Source organism: Sminthopsis crassicaudata, chromosome 1 (assembly GCF_048593235.1).
Source record: "Sminthopsis crassicaudata isolate SCR6 chromosome 1, ASM4859323v1, whole genome shotgun sequence".
NCBI classification, from domain to species: Eukaryota; Metazoa; Chordata; class Mammalia; order Dasyuromorphia; family Dasyuridae; genus Sminthopsis; species Sminthopsis crassicaudata.
This window is the reverse complement of record NC_133617.1, coordinates 733,163,060-733,189,517: the sequence shown is the minus strand read 5'-3', so window position 1 is coordinate 733,189,517 and position 26,458 is coordinate 733,163,060. Positions and strand designations below refer to the sequence as shown.

Below are 26,458 nucleotides of genomic sequence, written 5' to 3'. Positions count from 1 at the left end.
AAAAATTAATTTTGTTCTTAGTAACTTCCCTGGTCCTTTTTTGGCCATTGTGTTTCATGTTCTTCCTCCCTCTCCCCTCTTCCATTTTGCTCTCCTTACTCTACTCTCTACCTTGAGAGGATCATCTCTTTGAGATCTGGGATTGTTTTAATTTTGTCTTTGTATGTTGAAATGTCAAGTAGAGTACTTGGGTATATAGTAAATGCTTAATAAATACTTTTTAATTGACTAATTCAATATTTTCATCACTTAACAGTTATTTATTCCATGTACCAAGATATATAATCAAGGATTCCATCATCCTGTTGGATGTAAGAGGATATCATAGCAACTAAAGATCAAGAATGAAAATTAGGAAAAGCTGGATTTAAATCCTGCTTCTAACACTTACTGGTTCAATGACCATAGACAAGTAATTCAACTCATCAGTTTTCCAGATAACTTTCTAAGGCCACATGAATTACAGATGTGCTATTTTTCTGCATTGATAGAGGTGAATTTCCATGAATAGCAGGTGTTCCAAAAATCAAAGAAATCACTCATTGGAAACCCCCTTCCCTTACATATATAAAAAATAAAGAAAAAGAAGCAACCCACAAAGATGTGTCTTCTTTCTATAGGCATCAAGGTCTTAGTAAAAGCCAATTGGATATTCAGTGCTGGTAGGAGAGTACTATGGGACACTGAGAGCTCATTAGTAGAATCAATGAAAATATATGTTCTTAGAGACATTTTCCCCCCTTAGAATAACTATTTATACCCTTTACTGTTTACTTTATAATGGGAAAGCTGAAGGATAAAGAAGTCTTTATTTTTGGACAATTATGGAAAGATGATTGATTTTGTCTGGAATGAAGAATATTTTCTAGAATAAATCAATTAAATAACAATACAAGATTTTTACCTTCTGTTGCTACTCAAATGTGTGGGACAGCTGAAAATTTATTTTCATGTCACTGAGATCCAAATTTTTCAATATTTGCCCTAGTACAATGTCAGAAATGTGTGTATATGTACACATATAAATTATTTAAACCTATATATGGATAAGGTAGATGGATATAAATTTGTTCTATATAAATGCATATATTTATGACCTTTATCTTTTTTTTGTTTTTGTTTTTGTTTTTGTTTTTTTGGTGGTATCAGGACCTTTATCTTTAAGAGGCTCATATACTAAGCAAAGGGAAGTATATATGTAAGTATGTATAAGATCAGTGTAAAATGGATACAAAAATAATTTTGAGAGGAAGGTTCTAGCACCGTAAGGGATGTTTAAAGTCTATAAATCTATCTATTTATCTCCTTATGGTCTAATGAGTCAAGTTCAATATTTTTTTTGAATGTTTTTCTAAGACTTTCTACTATCTGTCCCTATCTTTTCTTTTGAGTTTTATTTCATCCTATTCCTTGAGGCATACAATTTCAAGTTAAACCTTGTCTGCTTTCTGTCTTTTGATCACAATACTGGTATATTCCCAACTATATGCCATGACTCATACTTTCCCTTACCCCTAAAATGTCCCCTCTTTCTCTATTCAATCTTAATGTCTTCAATAAGCTTTATTTTTTTTTTATCACATCACCAGTAGTTTATAGGAATTTTAAAACTGACTATGACATCTCCAATTCAACATATTCAAAAGAGCTTATCTTTCCCTTCAAACTTTCTCCTCTTTCAGACTTCCCTATAACTGGCAAGGACACGATCAACCTTTCAATCACCTAGCTTTGCCACCTGACTGATCCTTTTCCCTTCCTCTATACATTCAAGGAGTTCTAAACCATATTGGATAATAGTTTTGGATTTGGAATAGACATTAGAAGTCATCACATCCCATGACCTCATTTTGCAGAAGAAGAAATTGAGGCACAGAGAGATTAAGTGACTTTCTCACATAATAAGTGTTGGATATGGAGTATGAACAAAGATCTTGATTCCAAAATCAACATTTTTTTGCATTACACTATGCTGCCACTCATTTCTCTTTCTGTAATAACTTGAATATTGGTCAATCCTCTTTTTTCCACTTCAATCAACATCTCCTTCCTAATTCAGGCCCTTATCACTTCTCACATGATCTACTGCAATATCCTTCTAATTGGTTGTTGTTCAATTGTTTCAGTTACATTTAACTCTTCTTGACCTCATTTTGGATTTTCTTGGCAAAGATATTAAGAATGATTTACCATTGGTATCCTTGATTAAGGTCTTTCTCTATTTCAATACACCTGTTGAAGTGATTTACTTTTTCCATAAAGGCAGATTCAACTATATTATTTCCCTATTCAGTAAATATCTCTGTATCACCTGGAGAATAAAATATGAAATCCCGAGTTCAAATCTGGTCTCAGACACTTTACACTTCCTAGCTGTGTGACCCTGGGCAAGTCCCTTAACCCCAGCTTCATAAAAAAAATAAATAAATAAAATAAAATTCCTTAAACCTTGCCCAAATCTACCTTTTTAATCTTATTAAATGTCATTCCCCTTTATATAAATTAAGATACATCCAATCTGGCCTTCCTCCTGTTCCTCACATATGACCCTCAGGTTTTCATCCCCATGTCTTTGTACAGACTGCTGTGCCTGCTTTTGCCTGGAATATATGGCTTTCTCAAGTTAGTTTAGAATCCCTAGTTTCCAACAAAGCTTAGCTAATGTATTACCTTCTATGAGGAACTTTTCCTGATGCCTTCTTCACTTGCTAAAGATATTCTCTCAAAACTATTTTGAATGTCACTTTAAAAAAATCAATTTCATTTTATTTTCATCTCTGGAATCTTTCCCTTTCTTCTCCTTCTCTATGTTGAGAAAGCAAGAAAAAACAAAGCCCATTTAATCATTTTGGTATCCAAATTGTCCCAAAATATTAGTGAAATTTTTTGTTTTAATACTTTCAGAAGTATTAATGCTCCAAACTTCTTTAAAGTGCAAAGAATTTGTAAAGTATTAACATTCAAAGGGAACACCATTATACACTATGTGTATATGACAGTTTCTGGATGAGCCTTTGGATGCTGGTGGATTGGTAGAGAACATAGTTTTGCTTCACCTTGGTCACCTGGTCTATCCCCATTATATCTCCAATATTTGAGGAGAATAGATTTCAGCATTTTTAGAGGAAGGTTAGATATGAATCCATAGATTACATTTCTTTTTTTTAAATTAAAGCTTTTTATTTTCAAAACATATGCATGGATAATTTTTAAAAATTGATCCTTGCAGAGCCTTGTGCTCCAAATTTTCCCCTTTTCCACCCCACACTCTCCCCCAGATGCAAGCAATCCAATATATGTTACACATGTTAAAATATATGTTAAATCCAATATATGTAAACAGATTTATACAATTAATAGATTACATTTCTACAGGGAAAATCAGCCTAGGAAGAATGAGAAGACTCAAGAAGGAAATTCTTTAGATACAAAGAGAAATGATCCCCAAAAGGAGGAAAAATGGCAATTTTCTGAAAAAGCTAATGCTTTTAATACAGAGTATTCATGAACCAATTTGGATTTCAGCAATATGTGAAGATGATAGGAGGATATGATGACATGATAAGAGGAGGAGAAGATAGAAGATGATAAGGAGGAAAGTGAATGACTTTGATGTAGAAAGATCCCTTAATAATAGAGGGAGGAGCAATATAGCTCAAAACCATTTGAAACTGGTGATGAAAATGATTGATAAAATACAGGAGTTTTTTTTTTTTTTTTAAGCTGTGCTGATGACGGACTGATGTCAAGAAAGGGCTAGTGCCATTGCATGATGGAGGGATAAGACAATAATAATGTAAATAGAGAGAAAGCTAAGTTCCTCACTTTCTATTTTGCTTCTCTTTCTTCTGCCAAGAAAATTGTCCTTGGAAAGAACATCCCAAAGATGGCTAAAACAGTATTGATACTCAGCCTAAGTAAAGAAATTGCAAGTTTCCTTCAGTGAATTTAAGTTAATTGGCCCAGATGAACTATGTTGTCTGTTGTCAAGGAAGTTGTAGCTATGATTCCTGATCGACTGTCAGAGGAGATAGTGGTGAATGGAGGCAATATCCTTTTGATGAGAAAAGGGCATATGTCCTGATTTTTAAAAACAATGAGAATGGCATCTTTGACCCTATATGTTGGTTAGCTTGATATTCATTAAAAGATATTTAGTGATTATCTATTGATTACAAATAAACATGTTTTCATCAAGAACAGGTCATGTGAGAGTGACTTCTGCCTTTTTTCCCCCACAAAATTTCTCAAAAAGATAGATCAGGAGAATGCTGGGACTACAAATTACTTAGGTTTTAGTAAAACATTTGATAAAGCAACCTATATTATTCTTATGGAAACGATGGAGAGATATGAGCTGGTCAACAGTACAATTAGATATCTTTAGAAATGGTTGGAAGGTCAGACCCAAAGAAAAGTCCTTGATGGCTCTACATCAATTTAGAAACAGGTCTCCAGTGGAGTGCCTCTGAGATCTGTGATTGGCTTTCTATTGTAAATATTTTTTTAAACCAATGACTTGGATAAAGATATGTATGGCATCCTTATCAAATTTGCAGATGGCAAGGGATAGTTAACACCCTGTAGATGAGTGAGAATCTAAAAAGATTCACGAACCAATTTGGATTTCAGCAATATGTGAATAGAAGATGATAAGGAGGAAAGTGAATGACTTTCATGTAGCAAAAAGTGGAAGGAGCAATATAGCTCAAAACCAGTTGAAGCTGGCGATGAAAACAACTGATAATATACAGGAGGTTTTTTTTTTTAAAGCCATGATAGTGAAGGAGTGATGTCAAGAAAAATGAACAAATCTAATAAGAATAATTTAATAGGAATAAACTAAGTGATAAGTCAACAAATATTTACTAAGCACACTTACTATGTGGCAAGTAGAGTGCTAAGTGTTAGGAATACAAAGGAAGATTTAAAAAAAAACAGCTCTGACTTCAAGAAGAATATGTTCTAGAGGAAAATATATGTATAACTCAGTATATAAATGATAGATACATACATATATGTGTGTATAATATATATGCAAAGAAATCTGCATATACAAATAAGAAATACTTTCAAATGCTGCCTATTTAATATGAAAAGACAAATTCTGATTCTTACTGTTCGTAGGTACATAAGAAATGAAACAAATTCATTAATTTGTATTATTAGTATTCTAGTCATTTACCAAATATTCCCCATATCCCTTGCCAGCTTCCCATGACTCCTGTGTGCATAGATATGTACACACATATGTATGACTATATATATATATATAATATGTATGCATATATATAAAACATATATACATATTATATATACACACACAAATGAAGATAATCTAAGGGAGGAAATATATTAAAAGAGATGTTTCTTAAAGAAATGTAAAGTATAATACTTGAGTTTCAGAAGCTGATTTCATATACAAGATGGAAGAGACATGGATAGACAGTAGTTTGTAAAAGATCTCAGGGTTTTATTGGGCTGAAAGCTCATTATGAGTTAAACGCGATATGGCAGATAAAAAGCTTCTGTGTTATCTTGGGCTTCATTAAGAAAGATAGTTTCCAGGAATAAGTAAGGAAACAAGCAGTTATTAGGCAGCTACTATTTGCTAAGAGCTTTAGAGATATTATCTCTCTTGATCCTCACAACAACTTTTGGAGGTACATATTGTTATTATCTCCATTTTACAGATGAGGAAACAGAGGCAGGCAGAGGTTACATGACTTGTCATATAACTAGTAAACACTTGAGATCAGTTTTGGATTCAGGTCTTCTTGACTCTCGGCTGAGAATTCTATACTCTGCCCCATCTAACTACCTCTTCTGTTTCATCCCAAAAGAAAGCAGTGGTCTTATTGTCTTAGTCAAATTTTATCGGGAGATTTGTTCAGTTTAGAAAACGTATCGATTAATTGGAAAGCATCTGCACAAGGAGAGGAAGGATGGTGAAAGACTCTAAGTCCCTGCTGCATGAGAACCAGCCAAAGAAATTAGGAACGTTGGCCAGGAAGAACACTCGGGGGAGACAAGAACTAAGGAAAAGACTGTCAGGTAGAAAAGGGATGAGATACTAAGACAATAATAAGACAATAATGGTAGCATGTATATTGCTCTTTAAGGTTCATAAAGTGTTTCTCTTTTTGCCTGTCTGTATGTATATGTAAAAACTCATTTGATTCTTAAAATAATCCTATGAGGTTGGTACTATTACCACCTTCATTTTACAGGTGAGGAAACTGAGACTTGTTCTTTGTAGTCCCAGAGAATTGAAAAAGAAGCAACAGATAGAAACTAAAATGAGACATATTTAGGTGGATCTCAAAAAACACCTCCTATCATTTTGCATTTTTTAGAAATGAGATGAGCTGCCTTGAGAGGTAACAGAGTTTCCAGAAGTTTTCAAATCCTAGACATCTCCAAACAGAGGAACAATGACAATTTTAGTACCTTCTACTATATATGCTAGGAATGAGATAGTGAAGATACAAAGCCCCAAAAGCAATAGTTCTTGCCTTTAAGGAGCCTGCATCTACTTAAGAGGTTCTCAACATTTTGGAGGGGTCTTTTTGGCTTTTAGTACACCTGCCTATGCTGGCTATCCAATATGAAAGCAAAGAAATTCAAGAGTTTTCTTCTATGAATAAATAAGCAAAACATTCATTATAAAAAGACATAAAAAGACAGCTAGATGGTGCAGTAGATAGAGCACCAGCCTTGAAGTCAGGAGAATCTGAGTTCAAATCTGGTCTCAGAAACTAAACACTTCCTAGCTGTGTGACCCTGGGCAAGTCACTTAACCCCAATCACCTCAGCAAAAATAAATAAATAAATAACAATTAAAAAATAAAAAGACATAAACTCTGTTTTTTTACTGTACATATGCACCTAATAAATGGAACAGATTCATTAATTTCAATAGGTTGTTGTCATTTACCAAATAGTCTCTATATCTCTTGCTAACATCTATTAACTTATAGAACTATATATGACTCGTGTTGAAAATCCCTGCTTTATAATAATGTAATTTTGGGAGGTTCTGGGAGGCCATTTTAGGTCTACATTCATTTGCAAAAATGCTAACTGTAATACACATACATCCCTTCCCCGATCATATTGTATATTGCCTTTGCGCAACAGGAAATCCTGAATATTTGCATCCTGACATTCTACAGCCATTGAATTTTTACCATTTGGAGAAATTGATTCTAGTTAAGTAGATTTAAACTTGCTTCATATTTTGATTTTCCATGAAAGGTAAAAGGAAAAAGGTATCATTCTTCTAACAACCGTCTTGCTCCAGAAAGGATATCCTAATTGTGGAGAGTAGTTGCTGCTAGTGAAACATTCATTTAACAAAGTCTTAGAACGCTATGCTAAACTCAAGAATCCTTCTCAGGAGTCTTATTAACTTACAGCACTGAGTAAATCAAGTGAATACTGGCTCACTATGCAAAAGTTGAAAATTGGCATTGACCCACCTATTAAAAATGTCCAGGAAGTCTGTATTCTTTCAAATCTATTCAGCAACATCTAAGAGCCTATGATGTATAGGGCATTAATGCTCTAGAATGTATACTATGTTTTTGGGAAGGGTCTGAGATCTGATCTACTATCCTGGGTATAACAGAGCGACTCAAGTCATTCTGATATAGGAAAGAGATATCTTAGTTAAAGTTTAAGGTCGTCCCAAACTGAAAGTTTCCATGTGGCTGGCAATCCATATAGCATTTATCTTCTTGTATCTTTCCATCCTTTGTTATGATCTCTGAAAGCTTTCCTTCCAGGTGGCTATATAGGGAAAATATGCTGCATTTACCACAACCCTTTTGCATTGAAATGCATAATTCCCCCCACCCAGGGTATTATCTTACCCCCATACTTACCTCCTGGAGACTTGCTACCCTTGGACATCTTTTCACAATTTTTTTAGAATTCTAGCCCTCCCCCATATGCTTATAGACTCATTAATATCTGGAACTCATGTTGGATCAGGGCAGCTGGCATTATGGATCTGTTAATTGCCGATACAATGTACTGCTATTCCACACAGCCCATATGCGTGTCACAGTGCTGGCATTCATGAAATGTTAAATAATAATGTAAATGAGAAAAATTTTTCAATCCCAATAATAATTTGGATCCAAAGAACACTGACGCAATAAACGCTCATCAAAGCTGTTTGATTACCTTGTCTCTGTGGGAGAGTGACCAAAGTGACGCTAATTTAAATGTCATCTAGAAAGAATACCAGAAAAAACATACACAATGATGAAGATTCAAGGCTGCACCCCTGGGAGCTGGTTTAAAAGTTGTGGCATCTAATGAGTTATAAAATGTTTTAAAAACTAATGCAAAAAAAAAAGTAACAAGCTGTATACATGTCCATGGTTCCCTTTCTTTTAATATAATTAAAATACAAAGGGATTTGATTCAAAGAAAGTTGTTTAATTAATATCTTCAGTAGAGACTGAACAATCAATGGTAACTTAACTTTTGCTTTGTGGCACTGGGTGTTTTGACATGGCACACATACACACATACAAATCTGGTTTAAAAAGTAGGGGATTCAGTCAACTTTTGGGATATTTGATCTATACACAACTGAATTCAAGTCCTTCAAAATCTCTTGTGACCTGATTTTATATAGAATCAACACCTGGATAACTTGCCCATCTTTTATCCAGATGTTTTGGTGTTATTCAAACATAGTTCTTCAATGACATTTAGCATTTTTTTCTTGAGCAATTTTCTAGGGAAAGGTGAGAGTATTTTAATCTTTAGGACTTTTCCCCTCTCCTGAAACTGAATGTGACTTATGGCTAATTACAAATAAGAATTCTAAAATCATAAAATACAGTCTACAAAATAGAAAATATATTGGGGGTCATTGAATTCAACTTCCCTCATTCAATCAAGTAAAAAAAAAAAAAAAGAAGGCATAGAGAGGAATGTCACACCGTTCACACACATAGTGTTGCATAGTAAGTGTTACCAACTCAGATTCTCTAGAGACCCTTTCCATTATACCACACAAACTCCTCATTTAATACATTATCTACCAAATAAAGTGCATAGATGAGTCCAGAATATGGCCCAAGAACATAAAACAAGAGAGATGATTTAGTGTGGAGAGATATGATGGTAATTAGTAGCTGACCTTCAGAAGTTCAGTTCAATATTGATTCCATAGTTTCCATAGTAAAATGTCTAAAAAAATAAATTTGGATCAAAGCCACTACAATTGACTAGTGAAATGGCTTCCTTAATTGCCTGCATAGAATTATTTAAATATATATATATATATGTACATATAAATATGTAATATATATACATACATATGTACATATAAATATGTAATATATATACACATATATGTATATATGCATATCTATACCTATAGTTGTATAGGTATACAGATATCTCACTATTTGCCAAGATCTTTCCATTGGGTAATCTAACAATCCAATTATATTCTGTTGTAGTTCAGGTCCTGATCATTTCTTTCCTAGATTATTGAAATAGCATACTACTTAAATTCCTAGTTTCCAGTATTTTTCCATTTTCCAATATATTTTCTGTAGCTGTCAAAATAATCTTTCTAAAGCAAAGATTGGATTATGTAACTCGCCAATTGATGAACCTTCAAAGGCTCCCTAATATCTCTAGTATAAACCACAAATTTCCACATGTTGTTTAAAGCCCTTGACAATCCAACTTCAGCCTGCCTTTCCAGTTTATTTCATATTACTTCATTTGCTCTACATTCCTATGAAAATAGCATTTTTATTTGCAGAACTTGTTGTATTGCTTTTCTCCATGCATTTGCATAGGGTATCAACCAAGCCTAGAATGGACTTTCTCCTTTTTTCCATCTCTCAGAATCTCTAGCTTCCTTTCATGTTCAGCTCATGGACTACTTTCTTTCTGGATTCATCTTAAAAGTATTTTCCTTCCCCTTGAAAGTCTTCTGCCATATTTTTTGACAAGTTGTTTTTCTCCCTGACCCTGCCATGGAATGACAAGTCTTTGATGATATGGGCTATTTTTCCTTTTGTCTCCATAGTACTTAATGCATGTTAGGTGCTAAATAAATGCTTGCTAGATTATATTGAATTGGGCTTTCAACCTAACTGGAGCATGAACAGATTGGGGGCTTGGATAAACCAGTTATTTAGCCTGTCTAAATTTAATGATTAATATGCATGCTCCATAGTCTGGTAAATTTCAGTAATATCTAATCTATGAGCTGAGGAGAGTGTGCAATGATCAATTAGGATTGTTAAAGTAGATATTGTATAATCTATGAATATTGTTTTGGTGTCAGTCTCAGATTACAATCTGTTTCTGGGTCATAGTGGGTTTCTAACCTTTTCTCTGTCTTCTGACAGAAACTTTGATCTGTTTGGCAACACACAGGTTTCAAAAACCACTTTTTTTTTCTTTTTTCAGTTTTACACAGGAGATTGTCAATGGGACAGATCAAAGTTAGAGCTGCATTTTTAACAGCAACTGTTTCATCCCAATACTGTTTTCAACATTGCTCATCTGGCCAGGCTGCATACAAAAAGCAGAACCCTGGACAGCAGCTAGTTAGCTGCCACTCTGATGGCTTGTCATTCTGTCAGTCCTAACCTTGAGGGTTCTCAAACATCTGAATCACATTCTCTCTGCACTTCCTTACTGACTCCGAGCTACTGTTGTCTCACTGTCTGACCTTACACAAACAAAATATAAACAGACAATCCACCTCAGCTCCATCACTGTCTATTGTGGGTACAGGAGATGGATAGCCACACAGAATTATGCTTTGATTTGACCTTCGTTTCTGGTTGACTGACAGCCAGCCTCTTTCTGGAGGAAGCTGGACTCCTAGATTTTGGGGCTTTTCTTCCTAAGAATAAATTGTGTAACTTCCAGTACTAAGAAAAAAAATGAATCAATAGAAGCAAACTAAAAATAAAAAAGCAAGCTTGTCCTGAGTATGAAAACGGGTAAATGTGTCTTCAGTAACTTACTAATGCCAAATAGCTTATGTGTTTTATATATTTTTGCTATTGGGTGTAAAATTCATTTGTTTCAGGGCCAGAAATCTTTTTTATCATGGTTGAAGGGTCATAGCAGAGTCATTAAAAGTGGAGCTTCCTTAAAATTCATAGAAGTCTCTTTATATTTTAGATCTAAAAGGAACCTTTTTAGATAAGAGATTGTCTTATTCAACACCTGTTACCATCTCATTTTACAGTTGAAAAAAAAATCTATTTTTTTTACTATTTGTCTTTATTTTGTGCTTTTCATTACAAGGTTTTTTGAATAGAATATGGATTATTTTCCCCCTCTCTGTCCCTTCCAAATGTCTCAGAAATAGGATGAAAATGAGAGTGGCTCTGCTCAGTATTTGACGTGGGTGCCATAAGCATATGGGTTTTTCTGAAGCAAGCCCATCTTCTTTGTTTTTTTTTTGCCCCTGTTTTCAGAACAATCATGGATGAATTGCTCTTTGTCAATAACTTTGAAAGTACCAGGCAATGATGTCCCTGAAAGAAAATATCTGACTCACAATTCTATCCCCATACTGCTTGGTTGGTTTTTAAAATATAAACAATTCTAACATGATCCCCCAAATTCTAATTATGATTCATTACCATCCTGTAGAATTATTGTTCACTAGGACTGAAACAACAATTTATCTTCAAAAAGCTTCAAAAAAAAAGAAATTCAAGGAAATTGCAACATCAGCAACAGAGTTGGAAGAATAGCCCACATGCTTCAAATATAAGTCACCACCCCACTCCTCCTTACCTTTTAGGATCAGGATTCAACTGGGGTTTAGGATCTTTCCTTTTTTTAGACTCCTTTTTGGAATCCTTTTTGGCATCCGATTCCAGAGGGGAGGGGCTTTTGCTCCCCTCATTGTCTGCACTTGGAAACAACCCACTAAGTAACCCATGCATTTGTTGACTTTGAGGAAGGGATGGTTTAAGGGACGGCATGCAGCATGTGGCCAGCCACAGAAGAGAAAAACAAAATAAGAAACACATGTAAAAGGAGAAAGAACAAAAAGAAAGCATGAAAACAAAAATGCAAACAAATACATTCAAATGAAAATAATAAGAAAAAAAGATGTAAACTTGCATAAGGAAAAATCAGAACTGAAAAGAAAATAAGAGATCCCAAACTGTTTCCATGACAAGATGTATAAACCTAACTGTGAATCAAGTGGCAGTGTTACAATATGAAATCCAGACAATGTGTATCATAATTCATGATGATGTTTACCAGGGAGTTTACAAAAACACTTCATTATTTTATAACACTTTCTTATTCAGTAACATATGTAGAATACAGTGTGACAACCCAGAGTATATAATGCAACTTCTTTAAAAAAAAGATTTCAGTCCAAGAGGCTGTAACAGATAGTCATCGGAGTGCATATATTTATAAAAAAAAAATAAAAGTGGAACTTTCAATATAATGCCCTTTGGGGACCAGGGCCAGTGTAACTCTTCTTATCTAAACAAAAGGTTGGAACATTGCAACAATGAGAATGGATAACTCGTTTTTATAGCTAAACATTTCAATAAACATCTGATATTGTCCTTCAGTGCCAAATGTTAGAATTTCATGGTGTCCAAGTTCATATACCCTACCAATGAGGGGATATAGCCTAGAGTGCATCTTATGGCAACTGATAAAGTTAGAGATATGCTCTCATGCTCTCATACATGAAGGACACTAGACATTGAGTATTCAACACCCAAGATGAAAAGGACAGTGTTCTGATGGATGACAACTGAGGACATTTTTATTGCCCATATGTAGATTAATTAGAACCCAACTCCCTTTGCTATCATCCATCAGGGGAGCCCTAAGGAACTGCAGTCTCATCTCCATACAAGCTTGAGCAAAATTGAAATAAAAAACAAATGTATACAGTTGAAAAAAAATCTCTTGGATTCTAAATCCAAATGTAGATGGTTTTTGTATTGACTATTACATTGTATCATTTAGGCAATGACTTTGCCAAAGCATCAGTGTGAATAACTGAGAGTCGATTGTTTATTTGCGTAGCCATGTCTGACGTGTCCAAAGGAGTCCAATCAAACATATGATTCTGGGATATTTTCAAGGGGTGAGAGATGATTTCAAGCCATCGCTGTGGACCATTGACCCAGTACCCATTCAAACATCTTCTTACCTGTTCCCATGAACGTGGGATGCACAGAAGGCAAAGCTGTAGTGAAGCAGCGTGGGGTCAATCATGGCTCCATTTTCAGCTCGTTCAAGGAGATCACTGAGGTAGCAGAGATGTCTGTGACAGCCTCTGACTCCATTGCGTGCACAGTACTCATCTAGTACAAATACCTGGCCAGGACTGAACCAGCCCTGTTTAAAGAATAAAGGAGAGACTTTTTTTTAAATATAGGTTGTTTTCTTGAGAACGATTTGAACTGGGTGATATTGGTGAGAGGTTGGCAAAAGGAGCCAGGATGGAGGGTGGGGGTGATGCTCTAGGACTTAGTAACACATTGGTAGATTCAGATTAGAAATAAGTTTTTTCTTTAGTCTAGACCCAAGTAATAATTTCTCTCTTATTCAGTATAATATAGCTTTGGGGGGAAAAGTTGTATGGACTGATGTAAAGAGCAAATACATTTTAAGTGCTAGAAAACGTGAGTTATAGTCTGCTTAGATGCCAATAGCTATTATAATTGATTTTGGAAGGAAGTCCTTTTATTTTAAAATAAAGGTAATCCATAAATATGCAAATAACATTGCATAAGTGATTTTAATGCTATTTCTTCAATACACTTAATTGTATCTAGAGGAGCTGCTTTTGCCTTGGTTTGTGTATCTTTTTTTTTTTTTTTTTTTAATTTTTGGCAATTATTGGGTTCTCGTTTGGCTTTTGACCAATCCAAACTCTACATAGAAAAGAGAAACATACCCAATCTCCAACTTTACTGTAACAAATGGGTGGGGTGACAGGCTCCCCATTTCTGAACCAAGAATTTGTTTAATTGATTTAAATCATTTCTGATGGTTATTTGACAGCACGAAGGAAAAAGGTTTAATTTTGCTGTTGTTGTTGTTGCTTGTTTTGTTTTTTAACTCTAGCTTCTTCTTGGGGTCATCTTTGGAATATTCCCTTGCTCTGTTAATGCAAAAGGGGGCACTGTCCAGCTACCTGGGAATACATGGAGGGTAACTGGAGTTGAGTAGACAACCCCGATATACAGCGCTATTAGTTCTTATTGGAGACTTGGGTACTAATCAGTCAGGGAAATGGAGCTCTCTAAGGTATCAAATGAGAGCATCTTTCCTTTTTGAAATTATAAGTTATTGCAACGGGCGGGAGAGTGGTTGAGGCAAAGCACTGCCCCTATAGACAACTTCCTTGCCACCCCATCTGCTACCCCAAATGCTAAATCTTAGAAACAACACTGCTGTGAAAGATTAAAATATATTTTCTACGACTCAGATGACACCAAGTCTTTTGTAGATGCCAAAATAACTGCTTTGAAAAGAGTTGAAGAAATATCAATTAGGATCTCAGTCGAAGACACAGAAAAATTTATGGAGCCCTGCTGGTCGGACTCCAAAACCAACGGAAGAAAAGATTATAATAATGAGGAAAGGAATATATAGAGGAAGGGAGATGAGATTCTTTTCCTTTTTATGTGCCTGAAACTTTGTTCTTGAAAATTCATAGACCTAGGTACTCAGGTGGGGAAACATGATTTTTTCATCGTATATTCTCTGTTTGGGGTTGTCATTTTTAAGAAAAAAATACAAATAAAGAAAAGGAGCTGAAATTTCATAATCCTTTCCAGAATAACTTTTAGATGATGCAATTAGTTTCTCTCAACGAGATGTTTCAGGACAAAAGAAAATGAGCAAATAAGATAACTAGGTCAAGATGCATTTGTGTTAATATGAGTCCAGCTGTTTAGAAAAGAAAAATGGGGGAAAAAAATCAGTCTTCCGAAGATAGAAGTTAGCCATAAAAGGATATGAATTAGTTCAGCTAGTAGATGGACTAGTGTGAATTATAATGACTATCACAGAATCTTGTTAAATATATGTGGGGCAATGGCTTTGATATACAAAATAAACTTTGAAAAACATCTAAAAATTGCTTTTAGGTTGAAAAAGTTCAAATCTTGTGATAAAAATGATTTTTAAGTATAAAATCACCAGTGCCTCCTTTATGTGAAATGGCCAATTCTACTGCAATGTATCAAACCTTCCCTTTTCTCTCATTGCTTTTACTATTTTTCTTATAGATGTATTATTTGTGTTTCCTAGATCTAAATAAAAAGACTTTTAAAAACAAGTCAGACCTAGTTCTGGAAGATTTTAGTGTGTCTTAGAAAAAACAGTGGTTTAAAATCATGCAGATTTTTTTTTATTTTCTGTGCTGTAAGGTTTGGAAATGAAGTTAAGGGCAAGAAATATATGTCCACTAAGCTTTCCCCTCCCTGACTTATTTTCTCTATCTGTAAAATGGGATCGGTGATGTCTACCTTTTAGGAAAAGTGGTAAAGTTTTCTAAAATCACACAAACCTTATCTTATTAAGGCTTATTAAGTGACTCATAAAGCGCAGGGAAAAGAGGGACTTAGGATGCCAAATTACATCTTCCAAAGACCTGAGGATTTTGGGGAGAGGGAATTAAAATTTTATGTCTTTAAGGTAGTATTATTAAATTCATCATAAATCAGTGAGAAACTCTGTCTTCTTAGGAATCTTATTGTCTCTTCTATGTAAAGAGACAGGTTAGGAAAGCAGCATAGGGAATTGGGTTGGTTTCTGTAAATAGCTTGTCCCTACAGAATTTTCCTTCCTTCCTTCCTTTTATTTTTAAAAATTCTTTTAAAGAACTATAATTTCAGTTCAGGAAATCAAAGATTGATTTATCTTTTGAAAATACTCCTGAAATAAGAAGAGGAATTTATTTCTTGATCAATTCATTACATTAGGCAAAATATTTCAGCAGTCTCATCTTATCAACAGATTTTAAGTGTGTGCATCACTATCCTTCAGAAAGAACACAAACTTAGAACTTTGTTCCTTGTCTCTAGAGCACGGGGATGTTTAGGGCAGCTCCTCTACTTTTACTAGGTTTTTTTAGAAAAGGTTAAAGTGGCAACCAAAAAAAAAAGTTCTCTTTCAAGATGCTTATGTTTAAACCACTGTAGACCAAAGAATATACTTGCCAGGCAAGAATAGGAATCATTTAGTCTGTGGTCCAAAGTTAGGCGCTGCACCATCTCAAAGAGGGAAGCGTGGTCAAAGTTACAGGGATTGGAAGAGATAAATTCATCCATGCCATGTTTTTGAGCTCTATCTGCATCTGTTCATTTATACATGTAGAGAGAGACACAATTCAGAGAAACACACATTTTCTTTGACATTTCCAATATACAGGAATTCATAATGCATTTTGAACTCTAACCACTTTCTCTTAATCCCACCCCTCCCACCCTTATCATACCGAAATATACTTTTGACCTCCCATTGTCAACTTGCATCACTTATTGATTAGCTTATTTCATTTCAGCAAAAAATATATTGGCATCCACATCTTATCTGGTGATCGCAATGACAGTGCATTAACATTCTGCTGAAAAAAAAAAAGGAATGCAAAACTATCAACTTAGCCTCTTGCTCAAAGAGCATTGTTGGATGACCCAACCTCAGCTTAGCGAAGCCTATTTAATTATTGATGGTGAATTCAAATAGATTCTGCCATTCTACTAAAGGGATAGCCAGAGCTTTTTTTTTTTTTTTTTCTATATTTTCTAGGATCTGGAAGGAAACTGTCTGGAAAAAAAAGGGTTTCAAAGATTTTCAGCCAATGCCCGACATGAGCACTCCTTCCACATCAAGTGCCAATTGATTTTAAGAAAGGTCTTTCCCCCCACAAAATACACTCCAAATCATAAAGATTTTTTAGCTAATCACGAAGAATAAGTTATATAGGAATGCAATTTTGTACAGCTGAGAATAGTTGGAGAGTGTGTTTATGTTATGAATTGTGCTTATAGAGAGAAATTTACTCAGGAAGGGTTATGATTTGCCATTTGTTGTGAATTAATAATCTCAGTGTACTAACAATTTTCTTTCAGGGTGAGGAATCCTCCTAAAAGCTAATTCATCTTAATATGTTTATGTAAAATGTGCTAATTTTTACCAGTGAAAAAAAGAGAGGACCCAAGTTGAGGGTTGTTGCATGAAATTCATGGGTGGGGTGGGAGGTGGCTACTTGAGGAACAGAACCAACTCTTTCATCTGTCTCCTTGTCCTCTTAATACAGAGATTTCTGGCAGATTCTTTTAACAACTAAGCTTTTTATCCCCTTTTTTTCTTACACCATTTTAGTGGAACACAAGGGCATGTCAATGATGAGTGATGGGCCACAGGAAAGATCAGTAATCAAAATCTGAGAAGGTGATTGGGGGAAACCATTTTGCAAGTCTACTCTACTGAAGTCATTGTACCTATGAAAAAATCCCCCTCCCTACTATTAAAATCTTGGGCTAGAGACAGTAGGATTTGAAAATGACATCTTTCCTTGCACTATTTTTAATTCTTCTTATCATGGAAACATGGAAATGTGCGTCCAAATAGAACTTCATTGGAGCTCATAGATCAATGCACTCTCCTCCAATTTTTAAAAGTCTTCTGATCATGGCACCAAGTATTCAGTGTCTGAACAAGATGCATTGTTTATGTCTGAGACATGCGTGAGCAAAGGTTTCCAGAAGGCATCTTGAGGATGTGTCTCTTTAAAGATGAACAGACTTGCCAGAATGATCAGATAATGTATGTTTTTAAATTGATATTTTGGAAGAGGTATTCTCTGCTTCTCTTCCCCCTAATCCCCACCCAAGTCACACTTGATTCAAGAGAATCTGAAAATCCTCTTGGCTGTGAAACTGCCTTATCTTGCTGTTTGGGGAGGTGGTCTATGAATTGGGGTAGATTTTCTCTCCCCTTCTCTTCCTCATGCAGTATTCTATTTGCCTGTGAGTTGCTTGCCAGTTGACCCATTGTGTCTGGCAAGGAAGGAGTATGGCAGAGCAGTGCCCTCTGGAGTTGATGTCAGAAAGCTGGCTTATCTTAGAGCAAATGAAGAAAGTGTGTGTGTGTGTGTGTGTGTGTGTGTGTGTGTGTGTGTGTGTGTGTGTGGATGAGATAGATTTTCCCCAGTGTAAGAAATCAGGATCTCACCTCAGTGACACATTCTGACTTCTCTGGCCTGAGGCACTATATCCTAAGTCTTCCACAACCTTGGGTCTCTCACGGTAGAACATCATCTACACATGTCCAGGAAGGTCTCTATCTCTCTTGACAGATGATGCCCTCCCATTTCTGTCCCTTGAGGCTAAGATCAATTTGATTAATATGAATAACTAAAGGTTGTGTTCATGCTATTTTCAAATCCTTTTTCTCCCTAGTGCCAGGAATGTTTTATTCTTCCTCTCCTATTTTTTTTTTTAACAGCTAGACCAGACATTTTATTTTGTTAGAGGCAGGTTAAGCACTCAAACAGTCTCAGAGACTGAGAAATGACAAATTGGCTAGAGGCCTTCATTTGCCAGTTTGGCTTCTATATTTTATCACTTTTCTCTTAAAGATTTGGGGCATACTGGGTACCAAACTTGGGGAAAGGGGCCCCTTTGGAGTTGTTAAAAATAGTCCATATGTTCTGAGTATCTTCTCTTTACTAGTTTCTTCATCTATAAAATGAAAGGATTGAACTAGGTGGCCTTTGGAGTATCTTCTCTCTCTAGAGCTAAGATCTCATGATCCTATATTAAATCCTTTGTAAACTTTGTTGCCTGACTAATTTTCTTGGTGGGACATTCTCACTTTGCCAAGGAATGGTGATTTAAGGACTGAACAACATGACCCATGTAAATTGTCATTCGTTTTTCATAAACTTTAAAGGCATATCAGCAGGGTAGTGCTGTTTAGTGGAAAAGTCACTGTCTATGGAGTCAGGGGACCTGGATTCAAATCCTACTGATAATATTGATTATGATTCCTTGGCTGAACTGCTTTCCCAGACCTTGTTTTCTTCATCTATAACATGAGGTGCTTGGATTTGATGACCTCTGAAACTTCCTCATTCTCTGAACTAAGCTATCCTTACAAAACCTCACTACCCAAATCCCTCAAAACTTTCCCTCTCAAAGCCTAAATTTACTGAGATAAAAATTCTTTTCTACCCCTGACTCCAGAAACTAGTCTTTTTTGGTTAGTCTATCAACAATCAGAAAGAACACTGAGCTTAGAATCAGGAGACAAGGATTTTAATCTGATGTTTTCCCTGAGCCAATAGATCTTGGACAAGTTTTTAGTCTAGTCTTGGGATTCATTTCAAAAGAAAGGGATAGATGAAATGATCCCCAAGGCCCCCTTCTAGCTCGCCATTTATGATCTCATGATGGAGGAAGTGTTTACCAAGAGTTCTTGTACCTCATCAATGATCCTAATATTTATCAAATAACTGGTCCCTGAAGCTAGCTCTAGGCACAGGGAAGGGATGTAGTCAAATACATCATGAGTGAATGGACAAAAATTTGATATGTTTGGAATTAGACTCAAGATGTCAAAGGTTCCAATAGCTGTATTATAAGCTGACTAAATTACCCTGATACCTCTATTTAGACAGATTTCTCATTAGGCAAGATGTCTCATAAAAGAACTTACTACTTTATATGAGTAAAAAGAACTCTGGACTTGGACTCAGGAAACCAAAGCCTGTCTACCATGTTTAATGTTTACTGTGTTTCTGGGTAAGACACTGAACCTCAGTTTCCTTCTCTACAAAATAAAAATTATAAAACTTGAATCATCACCCTCAAAGATATTTAGACAGGGTTGTAAATAGAGTGCTGGACTTGGAATCAGAAAGACTTGGCTTCTAATTCAGACACTTAATCTCTATGTGTCAGCACTTTCCCTCAGGACAACAGTAGGTGCTGAATAAATTCTTGTTGACTTGAAATGCTTATTAATTGATTTTATAGAAATCATTTCATCTTTTCCAGTTTTTGTTTCCTCCTCTACAAAATAGGAATAATGACAGCACCAACCTCCCAGGGTTGTTGTGAGACTCAAATAAAATAACATTTGGAAAGTGCTTTGCAAACCTGAAATGCTATATAAATGTTATTATTATTTTCTTATTATCAGTGGGGCATTTTGCAAAACTTTATTGCAATTAAGAAATCCGACTTATTGCTATCTGTCACTTCCCACCATCGTCTTGCTAACTCTTATTTCTAGACTTTGATTCTTGTTCCCTTTCCTTATCTGAGGATAACCTCCCTGTTCCCAATCCTCAAATCATGTCTGCCTCCTTTAGCACCTGGCTTCAATCCTACCACCTCAAAGGAGCTCACCCCGCGTTAATAAAGTGTTTCTTTTGCTGTTCCTTTGAACATTTGTGCATGCAACTTGCACTGCTATAGGTCTGATCTGTTACAAGATAAATGTTTTCATGTATTTCTTGTTCCCAGAATTCTTCTCTCCAGCTAGATTGGAAGCTTCCTGAAGGCAGGGTAGGTTTCATATCTGCCATTACTTTTGCATGCTCTCAATGTCCCTTATTGGGCAGTGTCCCAACAATTGGTAGGTATTATAAGCTGACTAAATTACCCTGACACCTCTATTTAGGCAGATTTCTCACTGGTGTTATTAAGAGCTACACACATGGAGATTCAGATGGTGTCTTGGATGTAAATCCCAAAATGGGAACATGTGTTCTTAGAAGTTCTTAGAGAAGGAAACAGCATTCAAGGTGCAGGTGTCTTTGGATACCATTCAGCCTGCCTGCATGTGTCTCTATACAAGTCTAGGACCCATATGCATTACATATGTTATGTATTTTTAGATAAAACACTACCACCGTCCAGCTGTTCCAAGTTCAGTTTCAAATAACTCATGTGTGACTCCCAGCAACACAATCTCGTGTTTCCTATATTGTTCTCTCTTTTCTTCTACGAGGTGTTCTGCTTCAGTTTTTCCTCAAGGCAGTGTGGGTGTGCTAGATAAAGGGATGACTCTGGAAGCAGACAGCCCAAATTCAAACCCATCTCTATGACTAACCAGGACCCTGAGTAATTCACTATCTTAGCTGACTCACTCTGTCACCGCCCTGGGCTTCACTTTTCCCAATTATACAAGAAGGGTGTGGGATGGATTTTCTTTACATTATCCTCTACCTTGGAATCCATGATCCTACCTGTGCCCTCACCCTTGAATCATTAATTGTTTGTTTGTTTTTTAATCTCTAATGCTAACTTTTGGCAGATGTGACTTCTCCAAATAGCATCCAAAGCAATCATGATCCATCCACTTCCTGATTATTGAGTTGTTAATCTCATGGGCTCTGGGGCCATTCCCTTCTGCCTAGAGTTGGTATGTGCTCAGAAGTTTCAAATTGATTTTAATATCAACCAGAGGAAAATATAAGTCGGAGATATGTCAGCAACATGAAAACCCTGTGCCTTTTGGTTTGTTTGCTATCTGGGCAGAAGGGCACCCTTGTTCTTATCCACTAATATTCAAAAAATTCTAAGTGCTGACTATCTTATATTGAATACTCATCTACTTTCTCCAGCCCCAGCTTTGGGAAGCACTAAATCTTGCCTTTGGATTCACAACTATTAAGACAGATAGCTTACTTCATTCTTTGGAGCAATAGTTTTTATTACCTTGGGATAATTTAAAGGAACACACAGAACAACCCTAGGTGCTTAATGTGAAGGTTTATAACTATAAAAGGATTTCTTGAACAAAACATAAAGCAGATATCAGGGCATAGTAATGGATATGAAAGACATTGCTTTCCATAGGCTGTCTTAACTGATATTAGAACTTGAGCTTCTTAAGGATGTTTATGGCAAAAGGTTTGTGCTTCTGAAAGCTTGCTCTTGTGGGAGCAAAGGGAGCAGACAAATGTTCTTTCCTTCCTTCCTTCCTTCCTTCCTTCCTTCCTTCCTTCCTTCCTTCCTTCCTTCCTTCCTTCCTTCCTTCCTACCTTCTTTTCTTCCTTCCTTCCTTCCTTCCTTCCTTCCTACCTTCTTCTCTTCCTTCCTTCCTTCCTTCCTTCCTTCCTTCCTTCCTTCCTTCCTTCCTTCCTTCCTACCTTCTTCTCTTCCTTCCTTCCTTCCTTCCTTCCTTCCTTCCTTCCTTCCTTCCTTCCTTCCTTCCTTCCTTCCTTCCTTCCTTCCTTCCTTCCTTCCTTTCTCCCTCCCTCCCTCCCTCCCTTCCTTCCTTCCTTCTTCCCTTTCTTCCTTCCTTCCTTCCTTGTTTCCTTCCTTGTTTCTTTCCTTCCTCTTTTGATGAAAGATGGGATACTTTCATTAAGAAGAAATGAACAAACTCAATGAGTCCCCAAATTTGGTAGAAACAAATTTCTTTATGGACCTGGAAAGAGGAGCCCCATATTAAGGAAGCTAAACATGCTTCTTTTAAAAATTCCAGTGAAGTGGCCTTGAGTTGATCAGCCTGTCACTTATAGCATTCATTTTCATAATTAGATTTCAGATTTACATAATTAGATTATAGTTCATTTCACTTTCAATGTTCTTTTTCTCTCCTCCCTATAGAACCAGGTATAAGATATATATAGAAATATATATATATATGTCCAAACATATATATAGTCTTTTTTCCATGTTATCCTGTTTCATCAGCAAATATAAATGTGATCTTGTATTAGACACACATTTTTAAGATAGAGTTTATAATTTTTAAAATTTTTTTTTAGCAAAGGCATTTGTTTTCTCTTTTTGGTAAGGACATAATTTTTTTTTTTTTTAAACAATCCATGCAATTGGTATTCTGCTGCCCTTCTGGCAGCTAAATGAATCCTTACAGATAATCCAATTTCACTTTTTAGTTTACAGGATTAAATTTTGGGATTTTTTATATGAAAGAGGAAGTATGGACTTTTGCTGTTGTAAATAAATGGCTATTATACTATTGATGAATTTCAATGAAAAAGAACCAGCTCCCTAAAGAAAGGCTAATTTTTAAAAGGTTAGAGGTAGCCGGCCATCTTATTCACCCCTGGGATTTAGAATCCAATGATTATCTTGGAGAATGAGTCAAAAGGTAAATGAACAGCCAATAAAATTTTAAATTCACATCTGTGAACCCAAACCACAATTATAAGGTGACTTTGTATCATTCTTATCTGGAAAATGTGTGCTTGTCATATCTGTTTGACATTACAAGAATGAATATATGGTTTGGACAGTAACGAACAATGACACTAGTCAACCTCATCAGAAGACATGAAATAAAGAAGTGACAATGATTGATGGCAGCTAGTTATTTATGGATCTCCCTAAAAGATTTTTTAATGGGGGTAGTCAAAAGGCTGAGATAGTTTTTTGTTTTGTTTTGTTTTGTTTTTTGTCTGGGAACTCTTAGTTGTGTTTTAGTTTTGTTTTGCTATGTTTTTTTGTTTTTTGGTTTTTTTTTTTTTGGTTAGACACAGCAGTGGAAGAGATCCCAAGCCAAACTACAGACTTTTTCATGCCCATTGTATAGAGCTAAAATGCACTCCTACAAAAAGTTCAACAGGGGACTAATGATGCACATTTCAGCTTTAATATAATTTTTTAAAGGTCATCTAAATAGAAGGTATAAAGTGGTGACATTGCCAATGATCTAAAAAAAACCAAAAACAACCACCAATCAATAAATGATTTTCAACTTTCCCCTGCTGTATTTACTCTTAACTTCAATTAATTTCTGGTTTGAAAATAAAACATAACTAGGCCATGTTTAAATTTTCCCTACAATGTAACCAATCATTTTCTGCACTTGACAGTAGTTAATAATGCATTATACTGTAAATCACTACACAAATCAGGAAAATATTAAATGGCTCAATGGATAACATTGTTGATGTCTGAGATTTCAGATTCCAAAGAAATACTTCTTCAATAAATATAGAACATTGAGAACTTCTCATAGCATTTTGAAATATTTTGAGCCGATTGTGGGAGTCTGTTTTTTTTTTTTTTTTAAGTATATGCTTTTATAAAGAATAGCAAAGTGATTTACAGTGTCATTTTAGGTCATGCAAATTATGTGAATATTGAATTAATACTTTAAGATTGCATTCCTGCAATGTAGCATCTGCAAGTTGACAATACAAGAAGACATAGCAATGATTTCATGAGATATAAATAGAGAAAGCAATTAAAGCAGACAATTAGTAAAATAAAAACTACTAGCTAGCAATGCATTTTGTGCAAATACATGTAATGCCATCAGAACAGAACTCATCCATCCATCCATCCATCTATCCATCCATCCATCCACCTGCCCATCCTTTCTTTTATTCTTCAAAATGTGGCAAAATCCTGAATTTTCACTAAGGTCACATTCTACAGAAAGCTTGATTCAATGTCTCATCAGACATTCAAATAAAAATAAAAGTCAAATAAGGGATCTGCTTGGAGTGGTGAAGAAATCTGCCTGCTAACCAGGGGTACATTTATGCAAAAGAAAAAAAAAGAATAAAGAAAAAACATTAAGAAGAAAGAAAGATAGAAAAGAAAAGGAGAAAAGAAAGGAGTATCATTACATGGTTAGGAGAAATGACATGACCTACTCCCTCTCATTTGGCATTCAGAATACTCCAATGGCATATTTGCCGGCTCTCTTGACCAACTTCTTAATAAATTATGCACTCACCATATGTTTGATTGACAGCTTTTTAAATATGAATAAAAATAGTACACTGTATATTTAGTTCATAAGTAACTGAAGGAAAACTTTCTAAAGAGTCAAGTTTTCATTTTCTTTGAGGCATCTTTTTTTTAAAATTAAAAAAAAAAATTTTTAGAAAAGAATAACCAGACCGCTTTAAGAAATTCTGTGCTTTCATTACCCTATTCTAACTAAAAAGGAACATCAGGACTACTTATATAGCTTAGGTGACTGTGATGGGAAAATTCATAGTCACTGTGAGGGAGTGATGCCGAAGCTTTGTGGACTGAGTTATTTGGGTTCAATGATGACCCCAATCTGTCCATTTGGTTAGGACAGAATTACTGCTTGCATCCCTCCCTTTTCCTTTTTCCAAGTGATTATCCATTGGGTGTCAACATTACAGGAAACTGCCAAATCAGGGAATAAGAATGCTGACCCATGCAAGGCATGCTTGGACTTTTATTATCCATTATTCTGAATATTTCTATCTTGAAATCTTGCTCAGGAAGGCTTCCTATCCTATCCTTTTATTCCCTTAAGTATCTATGGTTACCACACCATGAGTGTACTGACCATAGAAATTGGAATGGGGAAAGGGTTTTAAAAAAAAAAAAAAAACAAAACAAAAAAAAAAAAAAAACAAACCAAAAAAACACAACAGATTGTCAGAGTGCAGAATGATCTGTTTTCAGGCATTAAAGCAGTCAAGTCGATGTGGATTCCATGAAACAAAGGGATCATTTACAGTTTCATTGTGATGCTCAATTCATATTTACATCTCGGGACAGAAACCAAAAATCAAAAGAAGAGATGTCAATGGTTGGCTTTAGTCAGAGAAATCACTTGATGCCAATATGAAAGCCAGGGAGAGAAGGCAATTATGCACACGTCACATGCATCCTACGTTTAGTATGGAAGCTGACATTTCAAACCTGAGTTCAGGAAAATAACATGAAAAGTTTTACTACGAGATCTAAACATGAGGAAAGTTTTAAGAGAGAGGAAAAAAAAAAGCACATTGCAGATGTCAGATAATCTCAACTGATTATCTGAGCTGTGCTAGCTACAGGGAGCACTTACCCTTGAGTCCAGCTAGAAGTTAGCAGGGTAAGAAGGAACAAACCAGAATAACATAAAGACTAGCAACAAGGCTTCGGAAAGCAGACAGGAGTTCTATCCTAGCAGCTAAAGTACTTGGGTTCAAGCAAAGAATGAAAAAGAAAACAAACTGAAAAATAATTTTAAAAAATCCCCCAAACCAATAACAACAAAAAAAATTAAACACCCCCAAATCCTAACTGCTGGAAACAAACAAACAATTAAAAAAATCAATTAGGGAAATAATCATCCCGACTGATTATCAGGGTGGAACATATAATACAATTCTCAAAGACATCCAACTGTTGGCATATGATGGGCTTAACCGTTATTAGCTAGAAACAGACATTAAAAATGAAAAATATAACAAGGGGTTCTGTCAAACATTTCCTGACCCATTTTTAAGTTTAAAAAAAGGCTTTTTTTTTTGCCCCTCCTGCAAAATGATAACTAGAGATGTAATTTTTTACTTTTATATAACACTAACAGAGAGAGGACAAAGACAAGGGCAAGTGACGACTTTGAGGATGCTTAGTATTGCCAAAGGGGAATATAAATCTTGACAGTCCTGTTATCTATAGTTCTGGAAATTAATTTTTATGAAAACCCC

General features: G+C 35.4%; 1 protein-coding gene across 16 annotated transcripts in view; it reads right to left on the bottom strand.

Moving 5' to 3' along the window:
- Positions 1-26,458, bottom strand: part of CADPS (calcium dependent secretion activator) — a 550,474-nt gene that overhangs the window by 154,971 nt on the left and 369,045 nt on the right. For 9 of the 16 annotated variants that reach the window (XM_074284216.1, XM_074284217.1, XM_074284218.1 and 6 more), the window contains exons 12-13: positions 16,221-16,357; positions 13,199-13,386 (exon numbers count right to left, since the gene is read on the bottom strand). In XM_074284216.1, coding sequence (XP_074140317.1) covers positions 13,199-13,386; positions 16,221-16,357 — 325 coding nt within the window. Of the gene's footprint in view, positions 1-11,802; positions 11,962-13,198; positions 13,387-16,220; positions 16,358-26,458 lie in introns of all 16 variants that reach the window. The other 7 variants (XM_074284209.1, XM_074284210.1, XM_074284212.1 and 4 more) reach the window with 1 other exon arrangement.